Raw genomic sequence first — 21,471 nt, forward strand, 5'->3', positions numbered from 1 at the left:
ACTTGATGGCAAAGTAAAATAAAATTAAATTAAAGTAATTGGTATTTTTAAAATATCGATATTATTAATATCGGATTTCACAAAGAAGAAATATACGAACTTTTAAAACAAAAACTATAAAATGCCCATAAATAAAGTTGGAAAGTATGTATTCAAAATAAAAACCGTAGTAAATAATAGTACTGAAAATATTATGGACTAAATTTAAAACAATACATAACTAAATTTAAAATATCGATATGAATATCGATATCGTCCGGCAGCCATGATGAGAAGATAATGTAAACATGGCATTTCGGCGCAGAGTTAAAAGGTGTCTGCGCATCGATATAGAGCCCTGAAATTTGGCATGAATAAAGTTTAGATGTTATTCTAAAAACAAGCGTTTAAATTTTTAAAACACACGCGGTAAATAAAAAAATAAATGAATTTGAAAATTGCCAAATTTTAACTTCATATAACTTCTGGAATTATTAATGGATTTTTCCTTAATTGGCACCATTTAAAAGGAAATTGAAAGACGAAAATAATGATACCAAAATATCTGCGATATTCCTCTTTATAATGAAGTTATGCATCTTTAATTGAACCCCCCAAAACGCGAACAGCAATTTCCAGTCACAACTTTCCTATGGGCGAGTTGGGTCAAAATTTGACTGCCACTGCTGCTGCTCACTAAACTGCCTACTACTAGAACTAGATTTAGAATATTATAAAAACCAAGAATACTATGTATGTGTAGGAGCTTTCGGAAGGCCTCCTTATACTTGAGTAGTGAGTACTCTAACTCTAGTACTAGATAGTACTAATTTAGTACAACTGTATTGTTTTTCACTATTGGATTTTTACTGGATTAGGCCTCCCACATTTAATTTATTTATTATATAGACCTAGTTTTGTTCAGTAAAAAAAAAACTAGATTTTATGCCTTTTGATTTATTTTGTGATATTTGTAAAGAATTTTAGAAATATTTTAGTATATAAGATAAAGAAGACCAAGATCTTTACGTCACCATAGAAAATATCTTCACACCACTATTCCGAATTCCTGCCATTTTTGCATCATTTATTATTTTTTGCACGACCAGTTTGTTATCTTAATTAACTTATTATTATTATTATTACAGTCCAAGCGGATATTGGGGACCTCGCTTAATTGGGAAAGATGCGTTAATGGGATGATTCCTTGGGAACATAACCATTTCTATATAAAAAGTCATAACCTTTTGAATTCCTAACCGCTTAATTGGGATGGCCCGCCGCTTAATGGGGACAAAATTTGGCAATGGCTGTCCGTATAAAAGAGCTTTTTCGTTGTCTCCAATTTAAAATGATGGTTCATAAAATGCAAATTAGTTTAACTGGACAGTCAACCGGATCATGTATGGTCGTACTGTTCATCACAGAGGTGTCAACTTTACCTGTATCCCCTGTTAGTGTCTATTGCAACAGCCAATCAGGTGTATGGTCAATCTGTGTGTCGTAGTCATCACAGAGATGTGAGCAATAGAATTTACCTGTATTCCTTGGCAGTGTCATCGACTGCCATTGTTATGCACATGGTCAAGGGTCAACTGACCAATGGTGCGATGGATAATGAGTGATAGCTTTGTTTGTTCAAGGCTGTCACCCCCAAATGGTTTGTTTGTTCAATGAGACGAATGGATGGACAGTGCATTTTTGATCTAGAATGCTTACTTATGCAACCGTTATGAGTGGCATTTTCGTTAATTGTTTTGTGCAGTTATATCAAATTATCAGCAAGTAGCCGCTGAAGTAACCCAAATTAGATGTCAAACAAATCTCCCTGAATACTATGTAGACTATGATTAATAAAAAAAATTGCCCAATTTCATGTCCGTCGCTTAATTGGGGCACACTTAATTGGGATGTTTTGTCGGGGACCGAGCCGAACCAATAAACCGACTGGGACTGTAATTTTTATTTTTTTTTTATTTTTTTATTTTGTTATTATTATTATTATTATTATTATTATTATTATTATTATTATTATTATTATTATTATTATTATTATTATTATTATTATTATTATTATTATTATCATTATTATTATTATTATCATTATTATTATTATTATTGTTATTATTATTATCATTAATTTTTGTCTATTTCTTGATAGGTCCTGTTGATGGGCAAGAGTGGGTCTGGTAAGACCAGTATGAGGTCCATCATCTTTGCTAACTACATCGCTAGGGATACTCGAAGACTAGGGGCTACAAGTAAGTCAGTTTATCTTTCACATATTTGCGTTCATAGTAAAATGAAACCATTTGGGATTCTGACATCCCATTGCAGTAAGCCTCTGTTTTTGAAATTTTAATTTTAAAAAATATTTTTTTAATATGGTGAAGATGATGAGGTTTTGTAGGTCTATGACAGGAAAATTATTGAAATTGACTAGTTAGTATGATAAGCTTAAACAGTGATATACGAATGGGTGGGGTCTTTGTCCTCCCATTGTGGGCAGATGGTCACTTGCTGTGTCTTCAATTGCCCTTACCCATTTTCCGGGTTGGTTTCTGCCTTTGCCTTGGAGGGGGATTAATTGGTCTTGTCCTGGCCTTAGCTGAGCTAGAAACAGACAAATGTATATTATTAGTTTTGGGAGATGATATTTTTTCCCCCCTCCAAATCTGTAATACAGTGTATTGTTTTGTTATTTTGAATATAATGTTTTGTAAGCATATGAGTGTATTCCTCTTGATTTGGATCCTATGCTTGTGTCTGAATGAGAATTTTAGCTGATCTCAAACAAAACATTTTGATATTTCCCTTTTGGAATCTTCCTGTTCCCTATTTGAATCAGTCCCCTTTCTCCCTTGGTGCTTTTATTGTAAATCTGGCCTTTTTACTATCACATCTTCTTTCTTTTTTACTTATGATGAAATTACTAAAAAAGTGTTGCAATTGCTGAAAAACCTTAAAAAAAAACAAATTACACAGTGATATTTTACTTGACTTGCCTCAGGGACAAATGATAGTTAACGATTCAACAAATGATAATGATATTAAGCAATAACACTGTTTGAAACTTTATTATGTTTTTAAATTCATTTTTAAAATTTATTAGTTTACTTTGGTTAATTTGGCCTTTTTTGGTCTAAATCCCGAGATTGAAAAATTTTCCAAACACATCGGTTAACGACTCAGCTTAAAAAGTCAAAGCAGATGTGATCAGTTTCACTCACTTTCTGTCTATCTTTGACTCAGCTATATCGACTTTACAATAGATGTATTCACTATATCATCATGTCATATTACTCACTAATTGTTTGTAAATTTCTACTTATGTTTAATAATGCCATGTTCAATCATTCTTATGACAACTTCTGCAAAGTTTGTTAACTTAATATTACTCCATACCTTCATAGATCAATGGAATGAATTACAATAAACCTAGAGTTTCTAAACTTAAGAGTTAAAGGATAAATAGTTTTATGCATTGTTCGTTCATGACATGTATACTTTTAAAGCCTATATAATATCTTATTGTTATCTATCAGTTTGCTTTTGTCATTGATGTCATCATTTAATCGTTTGTTACTTTTTTTTTCTTCTCTATTTTACAGTCGATGTGGAACATTCCCATGTGAGATTTCTGGGTAATCTGGTCCTAAATCTATGGGACTGTGGAGGGTAAGATTGTGACAAGTCTTTTTTATCAATCATTCTATACTAATGCATAGAGTAGACCTGTAAATTCTCAGTCAATTAACTGAAATCAGTCAATTTGTCAAATTCAAATATTTTTGAAAAGGAAAGAAAGAATTGAATAAAGAAAGAGTTCATGAATCGCAATCGAATGACCGTAAACTTAATTAGAAATGTTCCACAGCGCTACGCATAGCTCATGGGCTGTTTATATTAACGTTGGATATATTGCCAAAGCTAAGCAACGCTTTTTAGAATTGCCGTGTCTGAACACATCCCAATGTAATTTCACACAGCCTTCGTGAAATTATTTTTTCACTTTCCAAACCTGTCGTGATCCCAATGGTAGCCAATTTTAACTGAGCCGCTGAGCGATAGATTTCACTGTTTCGTCTAAGCCAAAATTGACCACATGGACAGTAAAAGTATGAAAAAGAAAAATTTGAACGCTGGAAGTGCGTCATGTAGACACCTTCAAATCGAAAGTTAAATGATTGCTACAAGCACATCTCGATTGTCCTATATTGTAAACAAACTGGTTGACCATTTCTAGTTTCTTCACTGATTGGGTACCTAATTGTAAGGAACAATGGTAAGTAGCCTAATTAATTAGTTTTCTGCCATTGTTTTGCTCAAGCGAGCTTGCTGTTTACTATTCATTTAGTTTCTATGGATTTTTCCGCTATGAATTACGAAGAGTTTCAGTCAATGTTTATAGAGCTCATTTACAGGTCTAATAGAGGCCAACTGTCAATATAAAATAGGACTGTCCCGATTTGGCAGGGTGGGGAAAAGGAGAGAAAAAAGAAGAAAAAGTTGGGTGGTATGGAAATGTCCAAGGTTTTTGCTTTTTTGACCAGCTAATTAAAACGAGGAAGAGACGAATAGAGAATATTCAAGCTAAGCTTTAATGTTAACTAATCTCATTTCAAATTATATTTTCAAATAGTTCAAACATAACGTCCTTTTTGGTGTCGACGGTGGTGCTTGTTAGAGTGCCTTGTTTCAGCTCTTTGTAAAGTTGGCCACTATGCTAATGTATGTTACTCATGAGAAAAGGGGATTTTTTACTGTTGACTTAAAAAAGGATTGCAAATGTGACAGTTCTGAATGGAAACACATGCAAAGTGCACATTTCCCAAAAGTTTGGTTCGGGGCAGTTCATACTTATTGAATACTTAAATGCTGTCAAGGGTGCTTGATTTGAAGAGCACTCTTCTGCAATGATTCTTCCAATTAAGCAGTTTACCATAAAACGGGTGACCTTTATGATTTAAAAGATGCTGATTATGATTATGGGCGTCTTTATTGTGATGCAATTCAAAGTACAATTAGACTTTACCATTCAAATCCAGCTCATGTGAAACTTTTTCCTCTTCGATTTACTTTGCATTACAAAATGTTGTTTTCTTCTTGGTTGGATCCTGTGCTTGTATCTGGATAGGCCTTACAGGTTTAGATAGTTTAATCTTGGAATCTACTTCTATTACCAATTTTGCTTGGATGCTTTCTATTGTAAATCTAGAATTTTATGACCATCCCATCTTCTTCCTTGCAGGTGGTTGGATGGGAGCATCACCCTTGAATCATATACCTATGATGTTCGCATGGGTGTACGATCCGATAGTGATGTCGTTTCTTCTTCTCTTTACTTGCCTATCCTACTTCTTTGGTTTGTGATTGTATTTTTGACAGGGGATATTTTTTTTTCTGTAAATCTTCTGCCTGTTTGTTCTTGGTTATTTATAATTTAGCTTATGATATCTTTAGGTTATGATTTTGATTTACATTTGTACTATTTTTGTTAGATTGCTTGTTTTTTTTGTTTCAGCGGTCTCTCATATAACCTCAATTGTGTTGGAAGAGACCTAAAGCAACAAACAAACAAACAATCTTCTTCCTTTTTACTGGTTCTGAAATGATTTAAAAGTGTCGCAAGCACCCTAAAACACTTAAAAACAAAACAAAACAAAACAGAAAAACACATAAAACATCATTTTCATTTTCAAATAATAAATGGTTTATATATTTTTTTTCAGTCAAGAGGCTTTTATGGAGAACTACTTTGCCAGCCAGAGAGACAATATTTTCCGCAATGTGGAGGTTCTGATCTATGTTTTTGATGTGGAAAGTCGAGAGTTGGAGAAGGATATTCATTATTACCAGTCATGCCTGGAGGCAATTTTGCAGAACTCTCCAGAGGCCAAAGTGTTTTGTCTCATTCACAAGATGGATCTTGTTCAGGACAACCAAAGAGATATGGTTAGGTTTTTTTTTTCTCTTCGATTGTTGTTAAGTAGTGGAAGTGTTTCAAGTTTTTCTGAATTTTTGTTCTTCATTTTCATATATATAGCAATGTGAAATTGAATGTAAGCTTCAATTTAATATACAAAAACAGATATATATTAAATTAAAGCTTAGATTCAATTTCACATTGCCATTTATTTCTTCAAGCTTCGAGCAGCAACATTTACATCATTTTCATATATGAAATTTGTTTTCTTTTACTCCATTTTTCTATTGCAATGTTCTTGACTCTCAAGAGTTGTGATGTAACAATGGAATTACAATTAAATTCGGTAATAGTGGCCTTAGTTGGATAATTTAGAGACAATTCAAAATCACCTTTTTACGGCTATATTGGTATGTGCTAAGCATCGAGCAATTAGTGCTAATTCATTTGTGATATGGATTTAACGTCTCATAACCTGTCTTGTTTGAATTGAGTAATTAAAAACAGGAAAAATATCTTTGAAAAAGAGGAGTTGCTCTTGTAAATGTAACCGGTAACTAAATTCTAATCAATTTTTAAAACTGATCCCGTTTCTGAGTCAAGTGATCAAAAAGATTTATTTCTGTTATGTTTTTTTTCTTCAAATTCTTAAATCGAAAACATGGTTAGTCTCCTTTATTTTTTTGCTCTCAAAGGATAAAGCCTGTTTATCCTGTAACCTTTTTATCAGAGTTTGATTCAGGGATGCCCTTTTCTGCCGGCTTTTAAAAAATTTTAGGTTGACCTTGTTACTTGTTCGGTATTGGTGAGTTGATTGTTTTTATAAGATGAAAGCATTGGTTGTTGAAAGGAAATGGTTAAGGGGAAGCTCAATGGATGTGTATCTTTTTCTATGATTTAAGGATGGCACTATTTTAGGAAGCGAAGTTTGCACAAATTAATTTTATATATATGCTCTTTACAATAAAAATGGCAAGCTTTTTTTAATTGTAGCAAAGGGTGTCCCTGTTGACTGTATCAGTCTTCTGAAGAGATGAGAATTGCAGATGTTCTTGAGTTGGTTAACTATTCATTGAAATAAGTTTTACACCACTCAGGAAAAGAATCTGCTAAAGTATTTCTTGATTTAATGATGTATTAATAAATATTAGATTACTTTGTAGGGAAATCTTTCCAGAAAATTTGAGCACAAGCCAAACTGCAGTGTTGCAAAGTGGGTAATAGGGGATTCACACAGCCAGGCTCAAACCCAGGTCCTCTTTGTGGAAGCGCAATGCCTTATCCACATGGCCATCTCACCCCTTATTTCCCTCTATGCTTTGTTAGGGGATGTAAGCTAACGATGAATAAAATAATTTACTTCTCTGTTTCACATTGATGGTCATCTTCAACATCATCATCATTATTGCTTTCTCTTTTTTTTTTACTCTTAACCCTCTCCTTACCAACTGTAGGAAAATCATCACATTCTTATGAAACAAACAACAGTTTTCTAATTCAAATTCAAGAAAAAATCTTTGTCACACTTACAAGACCTTAAGTCATTATTATAAAGCTTGTTCTACTTAACAATATATGTATAGCATGCAATTATTACTTTTAAATTTGCGTTTTAAAAATTCAATTTGTGAGTTGACTAAGTATGACACTTCAGTAAAAATTGATGGAAAAATTTAATAGACTCTGTAATAACATATAAGTGTTCATTCACCATGTTATAGATACATTTCTTATCCTCTAAATCTCCATTTTCAGATATTCAGTGATCGCCAGAATGATCTCAAGCGCCTTTCCAAACCCTTAGAATGTACCTGCTTTGCTACCTCCATTTGGGATGAAACCCTTTACAAGGTCTGAGTCAATATTCATTTCCAAAATTGAAAAAAAAAATGTCAACAACAGTGAATCCTTTGTAAAGATCATTCACATCAGAGGTATTAACAGTAGGAGCATGATTAAATAGTATATTTTAAAGTTTCAAGTCTTTGAAGCATTTAAACTTAAGACTATGACACTTGGTTCAACAATTTGGAAATTAAGGATTGAGCTGTCTCAAGAGTAACTAAGTAAAATAATGTAAAGCTAATTAAAGGTTTGAACTAATTCATGGATTATAATTATAATACATATGGGACATATTCACTCCGTGGCTGAGTTGTAGTTCATTGTTGTTTTTTAAAAAAGTTCTCTTGATAAAAAAATAAATAGATGTGTGCTGTAAATTATAGTAATTATATTCGCACATTTATACAGGGCATGTACATCGCTTCACAGTGCTCAATGCATTTTTCAATGCAGACAAGAGTATGTAAAACCACATTTTCAGAAGTCACTTATTAGGCACTCTTTTTGCATCGCACTTATAGTATCTGACTACACACCTATAGCAGGATGCTCAATTACAACCAAGTTGAATCTGGAGTAAAGTGTTTGAAAACGTCTTATGTCTTAAACGGAGGCCATAGTTTTGGAAACATTATTATCATTCAGGCCTCGAAGTGGGCCGGGAAAACCGGGAAAAGCCGGGAACTTTATTTTGAAATTTCCCGACCGGGAAAAGCCGGGAAAATCGGTGAAAATTGTCTGGGGCCGGGAAAAAGCCGTGAGAAAAATTTAGGTGAACAACAACCCAACATGTATTCTTCCGCGTAATCATTCCCCAACCTGCGAACGATCGGCTTAGAGCATGGCAGCAGCCTCTTATGGTTTCCTCACACTACTAGGCCCTATGTTATGACGATCGACCTAATCAGCAAAGTCCGGTCCGCATTCGTAGAGTACACAGACTATTACCATGTTTCCTGTGCATGACGTAATTATAGTGGTTTAGAGTCATCGCTGAAACACTGGAAGACGGCAATGGGATAGTTGCGTCAGTTGTTAAATAAATTATCCAGGCACGGTTGATAAGTAAAAAAAACCAATTATGTTGTAGTTACATTTGAAACAAACAAAGTATATCACTGATCTCGTCTCATTGAGATATAAAGAATGATATAAAAATCAAGAAAATCGGCAGATAAATAAAAAAGTTGCTAAAAAAATCGAAAATAAACAAAAGCAATTTTTAAAATCGAATTTATTCGTAAAACAGTTGGTTTTCAACCGATTTTTCTGAAACAAGGACCAATGTTCTTCTTTTTTCAAGCCGATTTCAACAATGTGACTTTCAAATTCCTCAGAATTATATTTTTTACTTTTAGATTTTAGCTTTTAGGCCTACTCAAAAAGGTGTTATATTCCTTGCCACTTGCACAACAATAGCGTAATACATCGACGGCGAGAAGCGTCTTTGTTTCGACCAGCCGGTTCGGTTAGATAGCCTGTGATTGGTCGAAGACTTAAAGACGCTTGATTCACTCAGTCGACTCATCATTGTCGACAAGACAAGAGTGCTAGAAACACACATCCCACCCCTCATCTTAGTAGTGTGTGTGTGTGAGCGTGTGTGTGTTTTTTTTTTTGTTTTTTTTTTGTGTTTTTGACTTGGTCATGAATGCGATTGTTAGCTAAGCTAAGAAAGACGGTCGACGTCCTTGGGCTACTTTAATTAATTTTCGTGACTTGTTATTCAATTATTTGGAGATGGCAGATTAAGGTCGTTTACTCATTGTAATTTGTACTAAGTTTGTTTTGTCTGTCTCTAGATTAACTAGCTTTATTTCATTCATGTGCAATTCAATAAGTAGGCCACAAGTCTTTGGACGCTACTTTCTCTCTCATAGTAATATTCAAATGTCTTTTTCTCTCTATTGATTTCTCTTCTCTTTGTCTCTTTTCTCCCCATTTCTCTCTCTCTCTCTCTCTCTCTCTCTCTCTCTCTCTCTCTCTCTCTCTCTCTCTCTCTCTCTCTCTCTCTCTCTCTCTCTCTCTCTCTCTATCAGTCTCTCTCTTTTTTTAAATATTTTTTTTGCATGTTGTAGGAGGCCTAGACTTTACAGGAATACGTCCAAGTATTAATAGCCAGAGTCAATATATTTCTTTCTCTCAGTCTCAGCCACTCTCTTTTTCACTCCAATCTCTCTCTCTCTCTCTCTCTCTCTCTCTCTCTCTCTCTCTCTCTCTCTCTCTCTCTCTCTCTCTCTCTCTCTCTTCTCTTCTGTCTCTCTCTCTCTTTTTTTTTTTTTTTCCTTTTTTTTCCCCACGGATGGTGTAGGCTTAGATACTGGATGGCTTGTTATAGTAATATGTACTACGAGTCAATAATTTCCCCCTCTTTTCTGATTCTCTCTCTCTCTCTCTCTCTCTCTCTCTCTCTATATATATATATATATATATATATATATATATATATATATATATATATATATATATATGAGCCAAGGTCAAAAGGTGCCAATTTTTTTTCTCAAAATAAAAGTGACATAATAGTCCATTCATGCTGCAATATGTGTAGCAAAAACCATGTACTTCATGAATCAAAGGCCCTTTAGATAACTTTAAGGCCTAACGCAGCATAATATCGTCAACAATACCTATAGGTTGCTGGTGTCACCTGTGACCGGTGACACCAAAATGAGACAAAAACTCAATAACCAAATGATTTTTGTTGAGTATCAAACATTATTTAGTAAGTTTTAGACAAAAAGACACAATCAACAACAATCATAGTACAATAATATTACCAACTATTGGAGAAAATGTTGCTTTTTGGTGTCATCGGTCACAAGCAACATAGAATGCAAATATATTATTTCATAATAATGTTTGTACATTAACAACAACAACAATATTGCATATGGTTATTACCTGCAATGTTCAGAAACTTTTGGAATAAAATGTTGGGAAATAATGTGACCAAAGCATATCTTTTTTAGCGACATTGTGTCACTTGTGACATTAGACCGATGACACCATTACTTATGTCACAAGCAATACCAAATTGCAATTTCGACAATATATCATTAATTTCAGTCAAACCAGTGTAATAACCACAGTTAAATATGGAATTTAATAATATTTCAGAAACCAAAAACTTCAAAAATAAAAATATACATGGAAATTAGAGCATCTGAATGTGACTTGTGACATAACACCGGTGACACCATTACTTATGTCACAAGCAACACCAAATCACACTTTCTTCCATAATATATCATTATTTTCAGTCAAAAAAGCACAATAGTCTACTCTAAAATGAAATTCAATATTATTTTAAGAAACTAAATACTTCTAAATTGGATATATACTTAGAAATTAGTAATACCATTGTTGCTATTACTTAGGTCAAAATCGGCACTAGAACGCAATTTTGCCTCAATAAATCAAGAATAGCAACTGAACACATGTAATATAGCCTGTTAAAATGTAATTCAATGACATTTCAAGCTTTGAAGAACATGAAAACAGAAATACATTAGAAACTTCAAACTTAAGTGTCACCTGTGACATTTTAAGCAATGACACCAATGGTCACAAAAAGTACCAGAAGTCACATAAACACTGGGTAAATATCAGCCATGGTAATGAATTCATGTAACCATACCGTAACATCCGCCCTACTGCTCAAATCTGCTAGTTTGTAGTAATTTAGTGTGTTAATAGTAAATCAAATCAAATTTCTTGACAACCCTTCTATTTATCTGGATTCGTCAAAAGCTTGAGTTTTGTCTTTTTCTTGATTGATACAACCCTGAAACATAAAAAATTAGAATTACAAGGAAACAATTAATTGTGTCAAAATCACAGTCTTATGTGAGATGTCATAATATCATATTTGTAGATAGAATAACAGCTAAAAACATAATTTTTTGATGGCACTTTGTAATATCCAATATAAAGTGTTGCTTGTGACAATGTAAAATAGCGATGACACCAAAGTTCAACTTACCTTTTCTCCCTGGAGCCACGCTGGAAAGGCAAATGAAAGTGCTGCACTTCAAAGACTGGTAAGAAGGGTGGAGCAAAATTGCGAATCGCCATTTAACGAAACAAACTTCCACGTGTTCACGCATGTCGTGTTGCTTGTGACAAATGACACCAAAACCAATAAACCTCAATATCGGTAAAACGGTATACATTTACTCCAAGATTTGAGTTCAGATAGTAAATCTATGCTTTTTTCTCATAATAAAACATTTTATAAACATTAAACATGAGCTTTAAAGTTTCGTGTCGAGTCTTAGTATTGTGCTGTGTTTGATGACACCAAAGGTCACAAGCAACACCAACTTCTTAAGTACTCTATATGAAACCTATTCAGATATGTAATATACTGCAATTGCGTTTAAAAGTAAATTTTGACTTTATACTATCAGTCAAATTTCAATCACGTGAGCTAAAACATCACATTTAATTTCTACATGAATTCTAAAAAGGTGATGCGTTGACCTCGTTTTAAGCACATGCCAAACAGCATTCAAATTTCACTTTCAAGTTGTTTATTTCATATTCTGTTGAACAGAGTATGTTGAGCTATCTCAGTTTATCTCTTCTTCATATTATCAATTGATTACAAGCATTAACCCAATGAAAAAAGCCCATAATTAAGTAAAAATCAAATTTTCTTAACACCGGTATCAGGCGGGCACCTTTTGACCTTGGCTCATATTATATATATATATATATATATATATATATATATATATATATATATATATATATATATATATATATATATATATATATATATATATATATATATATTACCAGTTACCACTACCTATATATATATATATATATATATATATATATATATATATATATATATATATATATATATATATATATATATATATATATATATATATATATATAATATATATATATATATATATATATATATAGGTAGTGGTAACTGGTCTAGAATTGATGGATATGCTTGAAAATTACTACCTTAAAATTTTCCCTCGAGCCTGGAAAAAACCGGGAAAAAGCAGGGAAAAATATTTTCCTGAATCACTTCTAGGCCTGCATTCTTATTCATACACTCACTAACTTTGTTCATTTGTAAGCAATCATCACAAAAAAGGGTATTATGCCAAGGTGAGCCTAATGCTTAAAGTTCAATTTTAAACTTTGCAAGTTAAGATAAATGTCTTTATTGAAGAGGGTGAATTTTGTGTCTTATATTTCAAAAGAAAACAACAACTAAAACCCCCCAAAAAACATAAATTTTCTTATTCTTAGCACTTTGACTTATTGCTCAATTTTCTTCTTTCAATTAAAAAGTATTCCTTCAGATTGAAATGGACAAAACTAATTGCTTGTTACCCTTTGGACAGTATGCAAAGTACTTTCCACCAGATCTAAGAGGCTCAGCTACCCAATCACTGCAGTAAAAAATGTCTCCAGGATCTATCTCAGTCCATATTGCCTATGAAGGGAATGCTCTACCTACTGAGCTCTCAGAAGCCACAGTTCTTCTTCCAGTTAATACAAACATAATATCAGTTTGACAATGCGAGCCACATTTTTCATGCATAACATAACAATAAGTCATTCCAGATTGCCATCTCTTAACACTTCATTCTCCTGAAACCATCCACTCATTTTCAGGCTTGGTCTTCCATTGTCTATTCTCTGGTTCCCAATGTACAACAGCTGGAGAAAAACCTTTCCAATTTCGCTGACATCCTAGGGGCTGATGAGGTTCTTTTGTTTGAAAAGGCCACGTTTTTGGTGAGTAGAATCAATCCGTCAAGGTTTTTCTCTATCACCGTGGCAACCAGAATTTGCATTATTTAAAACCTGTTGTTGGTAGTGATGGTGTTGATGGAAACTTAAATAATGATGATGATGATAATAATAATTATAATGATGAAAACGATAATAATAATGATGATGGTGACAATAATAATAATATTAATAATAATAATGATAATAATAACAATAATAGTATTAAAGATGATGATAAAAAATAATGATGTTGGAAGTTGATTTAGATAATTTACTTCAGACGGTGAAAAAAAAAATAAAAGATGATCTTTGGGAACTTTTTTTTTACATAATGTTATATTTATTTTTGTCTCTAATAGTTAACATTATATTTTTATTTATTCTTTTGCCACTAAGGTTATTTCTCACACAGAGAAAAAGATTCACCCAGATGCCCACCGGTTTGAGAAGATTAGCAATATCATCAAACAGTTCAAACTGAGCTGTGCTAGGATTGGAGCATCCTTTGAGAGTATGGAAATTCAAAACTCATCATTCTCGGCCTTCATTGAGTTGTTTACACCTAATATGGTTGTCATGGTGATTATGTCTGACTCAACCGTCCGTAAGTCTAAGAGATTTTTTTTTTCTTTCTTAGTAAAGCCTAATATGAGGTATGTTTCAGAAATAAGTTTCCCTGTCAAATTGTACTCACATAATATTATGAATAACCTTGTATTTGGTATCAAATGAAACTTTATTATTTAATCACCTATTCAACATAAGAACTGTTAAGTTCCACACACTTCTGCATTCTGCGTACCCAATGGTCAAAGACGGTGACCAGTGGCTGTTTGTCCAAGGCCATGATTGCATTTCTCATCACCTCTTTGAATCTGGTCCTCGTCTTCAAATCGTTGACCTCGCAGCATTTCTTTCACCTTACGGAAGAGATGGAAGTCACATTGGGCAAGATCAGGTGAATAGGGCGTTTGTTCCAATAATTCCCATGAGTAGCCCCCGAGAAGCTTGTTCACAACTCATGACTTGTGAACAGGTGCATTGTCATGACGCAGAATGAAGCCTAGTTCAGGCAGAGTGGGTCTTTATTTTTCGTATCGCTGGTCTCAGTTTGTGTTTTGGAATGAATCTGTAATAGTTTCTGTTAACAGTTTGACCAGGTGGGACTGGCCAGTTCAGTTGTAACCATATTATTGCCACAAGTGACAACAGGAGGTCTCCCAGTGTGTTCCTCATCCTGCATGTTAGATCTTTCATCTTCAAATTCCCTGACCCATCTTCTAACAGTTTGAATTGAAAGATCATTGTGCTCCAAAACTTTACAAAGGTCTCTGTATATTTCGACAGCAGACTTGCAGAGAAGAGTTGAAAATTTTATGACAACCCGAACATCGTAGGTGAGAAGATTGTATCAATGTTTTGCCCTGCCATTTTCCTTTGATTACACGTGGACCAGGAGAAAATGTACAACAAAACTTGCCACGTCACAGTTCTATGACAAGGCAACCAATATACTTGAAATTTGGCCTAAAGATTTCGTAAAAATTTAAAATGACATCATCTTGTCTCAAATTTTGGTAGCTCTAGGTTGCTTATTAGCGAAGTTATAGAAGAGGGAATTCTGAAACACGTATGTTTAACCATATTATAAATGAAGTCTTTTTTAAATACACTACCATATTGAAATAAGATGAAATTCCCTGTATTCATTCCATTAGTAGAAATTTGTCTTAAGGTTCTGCTCCAAGGGAAGACTGGAATAACCCAGGCATCAGCCACAGTGCAGTGCCGCAAATTCTTGTTCCATTATGCATCCACAATATAGCAGTATCCAGATTTTCATTTTGTGCATAATAATTGATTCTAAAGTATGTTGCCTCTCTTAAATGAGGATTTGTAATTGACGTGACAAATCAAATGTTAATTAATAACGTCTGAAAGCCTGTTTTTCGTATAAAACAAAATTGATTTTAATTCAGTCCACCACTTTTGAGTGCCGATATTTTGAAGTCATTTTGCCTGAAAGCCTATTTTATTTAGAGGAGTGGTCAGTCAAAACCTTGGTTGACTGACCACCACATTTTATATTATTTTCAACAATCATTTGATTTGGTTTTCTTTCTGAGGAAAATGTATATGTTGCTGCTCAAAGCTTGAAGTAATAAATAATATGAAATTGAATGTAAGCTTCAATTTTATTACAAGAACAGATCAAATTAACGTTTCGAGTTTCCCCTTTATCAACAAAACAGGATGAATGAAAGACTACAGATGAATGAGATGTGGTAGTGGCGTTGTTACGATGAATAAACAAAACATTGGTTGGCAGGAAATAGTATGCTCCTTTATATTATTTATTTCTGAGGAAAATAAACTTATTTTTGATTTCTCTCTTCCTCTCTTTTCCCAGCATCTGCTGCCACACAGCTAAATATCAAGAATGCCAGGAAACATTTTGAGAAGCTAGAAAGTCTGGTAACTCCATCACGCAGTTTGGCTGGAACAGGGAGATAACTCTATTTTTTAAATATTTTTTTAAAAAAGACAAGTGTGTCTCTTTTATTTATTAATTCTATGAGTGGACTGTTGTCACTCAATTGACTCAATCTGTTGAAAACAAGAGTTTTGTGTGAACTTTTGTATTATTACAGTCAGTAATAGAGATTTTTATTGCCCCTCTCAACAGGAATGATGATTACGTACATAGTAATTATTATATGCATAAAGACCCGTCCCTTCACGCAAACACACACACAATCTATTTGCTTTACAAATTAGCAATTTGTTTATGTTGATTTTATTGATATATAAATTGAATATTAATTACTGAGAAATGGTGTGGTAGTACTTGAGACACTCATGTAAATAAAAAATTACCAGAGTCAATACTAAGTTGATTTAAATATTAGTCGTGAATAATGTATGTGACCTACCTCCTTTTAATGGTATTACTAAGTCTGGAAAGCTATCATAGAGAAAAACGACAACAGTGCATTGCTACCAACGATACACTTTTGAGCGTGTTCGTATGTTTTTTTCTCAGCGCTTTATGACTGCATGATTTTTCTCTTGAATTGCACCCTCTTTTGACATCAAAATCAGGTTTCAATGTTAAACTCTTTATATTTTGTTCCCCTTTATACTTTTGGTACATTCAACACTACTTTCACCTTACACCTAAACAGTTGTTCTGAACTATTGGTGACTTTGTTTGGTACTTATTTCCTAATTTTTTAACTAGCATTTTTAAACATCCAAAAATGTGATTAAATTAAAGAAATAAGCTTTTGAGTAGTGCACACAAAGTATTTATTTCAAAAATTATATAACAAAAGAAATGATTGCGGGTTTATATTTTTATACTGTACACTTTTTTTTCCCAAAGCTTACTTCTGTAGACAATCTTACACCTTTTTTTTTTGTATTTAGGTCGAATGCTCTCCATTTGGTTAAACTGAAATACTTAGCTTTCTTTTTAACACTGTAGGTTAAAACTGACAGAACACCACCTTTGAGAGTTGGATCAGCTTTTTATCATTAAGAATATTATTGTTATAGCATGGGAGCGCATATGTTCCATCTCAAGTAAATCAACTGCTATTGAATAATTTGAAATTACTTCAAGACTCTCAATAAATGATTGCAAAAAAATTTTCAGTTTCCGCTTTCAGCAAAGGTTTTAAGTACACCTCATAATATATCATGTGTGAATGTTTTCATGTTTCTTCTATACGTTTTTATGATCTTTTAAACACTCCTGTACCAAATTACACTGAGACGGTAGGTCTTCTTAAAGGTTATTTAAAACACAGCCCTTCATTTTTAAAAAAAGTCAACCTGCAATGTTTCCTTAAAATTTGGAATTCACAAGAATAAAATCTGAGGGTCACTACTGGGTTTTACCCATGGTCTCTCTCTTTCTTTCTTTCTTTTTTAAAATAATTTTTTTTAAAATTTATTTTAATCTTTGTGGGGTTTTTTTTGTATATAAGTTGGTAAAATCTAAATGTGCCATGTCTCATTGATTGCAGTTGCGCAATTTGTGCTGTTGTTTTGACGAGAAATATTACCTCTCCCCCCACCCCCCGCCCCCACCCAGACCTGTAATTCATATTGTTGAAATCAATACGTAAAGTTTTTGTGGGGGAGTCAATTTTGCGCAAATCAGATTTGGGTTTCATTTAATTTTTAACAGAATATATTTTGCAAATGATACTTTAGTTTTTAGACGAAGGTTCTATCTGGTGCAATGTATTGATAGGGTAGGATGTTGGCACCTGGTCCTATTTCTCTTGCTGGGTGGGGATCCTGACCTCCCATAGTGGGCAGGGAGGTACATGCTGTGTCTTCTATCCCCCATACCCGTTTTCCAATTGTTTCCTGTCATTATCTTGGAATGAGATTTCATAGTTTTGTCCTGATCCTTGCCAGAGTTCCTTGGCTGGGAGGGAAACAGTCGAATGTATAGTTATAGTTTTGGGAGATGATATTTTTTCCCTTGTAAATCATCTCTCTGTTATGCATTGTATTATGTTTAGTTTACATATTATATTATATGATTGGTAAACATTTGAGTGTCTTCCTTTTAGTTGGGACCTGTGCTTGTGTCTGGATGAGACTTTTAGGTGATCTCAAACTAAGTACTTTGGCGGTGTGCTCTTGGAATCTACATCTGTTGCCTATTTGAACCAATTCCCCTTTGTCTTACCTTTTCTTTTGTGCTTTAATTGTAGTTCTAGAACTTTTTACTATCCCATTTTCTTCCTTTTTACTGGCGCTGATATGACCTTAATGTGTTGCAAGCGCCGTAAAACCCTTAAAAACAAACAAAACAAACTATTTCTCTTGAGATAAATTGCGAAAATGATGTCGACCACTTTATATAAGATGTGATTCACCTTCAGTGAATTGAATCTTTTCTCTCTTTTTGTACCAGAATGAATTCTGATAACCTTTTTTATTCTTTTAGTTTTCATTTGGTTTTAACAAAGAAATGTCTTTGTCTCCTTTTGTTAAATCTAATTCATTCATTTAAATGTGGGAGGAAGGGGGGGGGGGGGAGTAGTAATTTATTTTGCTTAGGTACCCGTTTTCTGTTTGTCAACATATTATAATAATTATGATTTTACAAAACACTTCCTGCAATATGTCTTTCACATCAGTAAGGGGATGAATGAAATGAATTGATTTTTTTTTTTGAGAGGCGAAAGTGAACAAAACAACATATCTCAACAACATGTGTGTTATGTTACTATAATATTAATTTTGTTTTATTTTACAATTGCTTATTACTTTTCTAGAGGTTGAGTGGTTTGTGTTTGGACAGTTTCCTTCAGGAATTGACGGGCACTTCTGGACAGTCGCCATTTTTTAGGTGGAGAGCAATATCTTAGGTTAAAGACAAAAATGAATATATAACAGCTCCAAATAAGAACAAAATGCCAAATACAAAACGTTTTGGGCTCAAAACCTTTCTTCAGCCAACAACAACAACAAAAAAAAACACATAAAAAACATAGATACATTACCAAAAAAACAAACAGATTGACGACATAGTTTTTATTGTTTTTTTTGTTGTTGGCTGAAGAAAGGCTTTGAATCCGAAACGTTCCATGTTTGGTATTTTTTAATTATTTTTTTTTTAAGCTGATATATTGTTCCCATACAAAGCCTCTCCATTTTCACTCTTTCGTTAGTATTTTCACGATCACAGGCTTCAGGCAGTCATTACCGTTTTCTACTAGTTCCTGGAAGGAACGAATGGCTGGTGGCTTGAAAACTGTTCCGATGAGGGATTGAGCCAGTCAGTTCACATAATATTGGTTGGAGTAAAAACACCATCGTTAAGAGTGATGGAGACCAGCAAATATTAGTGAGATGTTCTGGAAGATGATTGAGCCAGTAAGCTCTCATTATTGAGAAGTGTATTAATATTAATAGCTACAACATTACCTCGCTGATGACATAATATTGTGTACACATTATTACTTTTATGCTCTATATGAAGGATTATTATTATTGTGTGAATTTTTCTTCAACTGTTACTATTCAACTTTGTATTGCTCTCATGTCTAAAAATGTATAGTTCTCCCATATTGGACAGGGAGGTACATACTGCGTCTTCTATCCCCTTATATCGGTTTTCCAACATGCTTTCTGTCTTTGTCTTGGAATGAGATTACTTGGTTTTCTCCTGGCTGGGAGGGAAACAGTCAAATGCATAGTTATTGTTTTGGGAGATGATATTTTTTTCCTTGTAAATCATCTCTCTGTTATGTATTGTTATACTTGTTATTTTAAATGTATAATGTAAGCATTTGAGTGTATTCCTCTTTGTTGTATTTTGTGCTTATGTCTGGATGAGACTTATAGGTGATCTCAAACTAAGTACATTGGTGGTATGCACTTGGAATCTACATCTGATCCCTATTTGTTCCCAGTTCCCCTTTGTCTTACTTTCTCTTGGCTGCTTTAATTGTAATTCTAGAACTTTTTACTATCCCATTTTCTTCCTTTTTACTGGCGCTGATATAACCTAAATGTGTTGCAAGTGCCGTAAAACCCTTAAAAACAAACAAACAAACAAATGTATAGTTACAACCACCCACCCTCTCCTCCTCATACACCATTCCCTCAGCCTTTTTCTCCCCAAATGACCACCTCTTCCTCCATGTATCTACCTACAATAGCAAAATAATATTATTTCAATTCAATGTGGCTGGGCAGGGAGGTCCTTGCTGTGTCTATTTTCCAATTGCTTTCTGTCTTTGTCTTGGAATGAGATTACTTGGCCAGAGTCCTTGGCTGGGAGGGAAACAGTCGAATGTATAATTATAGATTTGGGAGATGATTTTTTTTCCCTTGTAAATCACCACCCTGTTATGAACTGTTATTTTTTTCATTTTTAACTTATGATTTGTAAACATTTGAGTGTATCCCTCTTAGTGGCATCTTGTGCTGGTGTCTGAGTGAGACTTTTAGGTGATCTCAACCTAATTACACTGATAGTGTGCTCTTGGAATCTACATCTTTTCCCTATTTGAACAATTCCCCTTTGTCTTACTTTTTCTCCAAGTCCTTTTATTGTACATATAGAATGCCTTTACTATCCAATTTTCTTCCTTTATACTGGGACTGCTATGACCTTAATATCATGTTGCAAGCGCCGTAAGACTCTTAAAAACAAACAAACAAACAAAACAATTGAGCTATTGAGTTTGAGTTCCATTTAGTTTTTAACAAATCTGGCCGGTGGAATTCACCACAGGACGGAGGGGGACCCCCCTTCTCCTTCTCTCTCCCTCTATTACTCTCTCTCTCTCTCTCTCTCTCTCTCTCTCTCTCTCTCTCTCTCTCTCTCTCTCTCTCTCTCGTGTATGTAATTATTTATCTACTGCTATTTAAATAAATTGCCTAGCCTGTAAGCGATCCTGGAGTCTAGACATGTTTTCTTTCCATCCTTTTTTTTTTTTCGTTCTGACGATGAAATAGCCTTAAATTATCGCAAGTAATACCTTTCCTCCCTCCACCATGTCTTTATACATAGCTTTCCACCATTTTTTTTTTGACCTATGTATCTTATCTTATTACTTATACGTATAAATTATATTCCAATTCTTTGACTCACTGTCATGTATCCATCTGTCTGTGTTATTATAAATCGTTTGTATAATATGATGCTTTGTGTAATTGACTGTTGTGAAAATAAGAGAAATTGATTTAATTATGATTATGAATTATTTGCCATTATTATTATTATTATTATTATTATTATTATTATTATTATTATTATTATTATTATTAGTATTATTATTATTATTATTATTATTATTATTATTATTATTATGTAAACTATTCGTGCTGATTAATTTATTTATTTTTCACTCTATTTCTTACCAATCGTTTCTGAAGTTTTTCAATGTCTTTTAAAAAATATTTGATTATTATGA

At 33.4% G+C, this 21,471-nt stretch overlaps 1 protein-coding gene across 1 annotated transcript in view; it reads left to right on the forward strand.

Moving 5' to 3' along the window:
* Positions 1–20,893, forward strand: part of LOC144981028 (ras-related GTP-binding protein A-like) — a 22,405-nt gene extending 1,512 nt beyond the window's left edge. The window contains exons 2-8 of the mRNA XM_078929102.1: positions 2,141–2,240; positions 3,591–3,657; positions 5,712–5,934; positions 7,661–7,756; positions 13,403–13,525; positions 13,919–14,126; positions 15,933–20,893. Coding sequence (XP_078785228.1) covers positions 2,141–2,240; positions 3,591–3,657; positions 5,712–5,934; positions 7,661–7,756; positions 13,403–13,525; positions 13,919–14,126; positions 15,933–16,036 — 921 coding nt within the window. The 3' untranslated portion in view covers positions 16,037–20,893. The remainder of the gene's footprint in view (positions 1–2,140; positions 2,241–3,590; positions 3,658–5,711; positions 5,935–7,660; positions 7,757–13,402; positions 13,526–13,918; positions 14,127–15,932) is intronic.
* Positions 20,894–21,471: the final 578 nt, after the last annotated feature.

The sequence above is a fragment of the Berghia stephanieae genome, chromosome 10 (assembly GCF_034508935.2).
Source record: "Berghia stephanieae isolate SIO BIC M18660-M18661 chromosome 10, UCSD_Bste_1.3, whole genome shotgun sequence".
Classification (NCBI taxonomy): domain Eukaryota; kingdom Metazoa; phylum Mollusca; class Gastropoda; order Nudibranchia; family Aeolidiidae; genus Berghia; species Berghia stephanieae.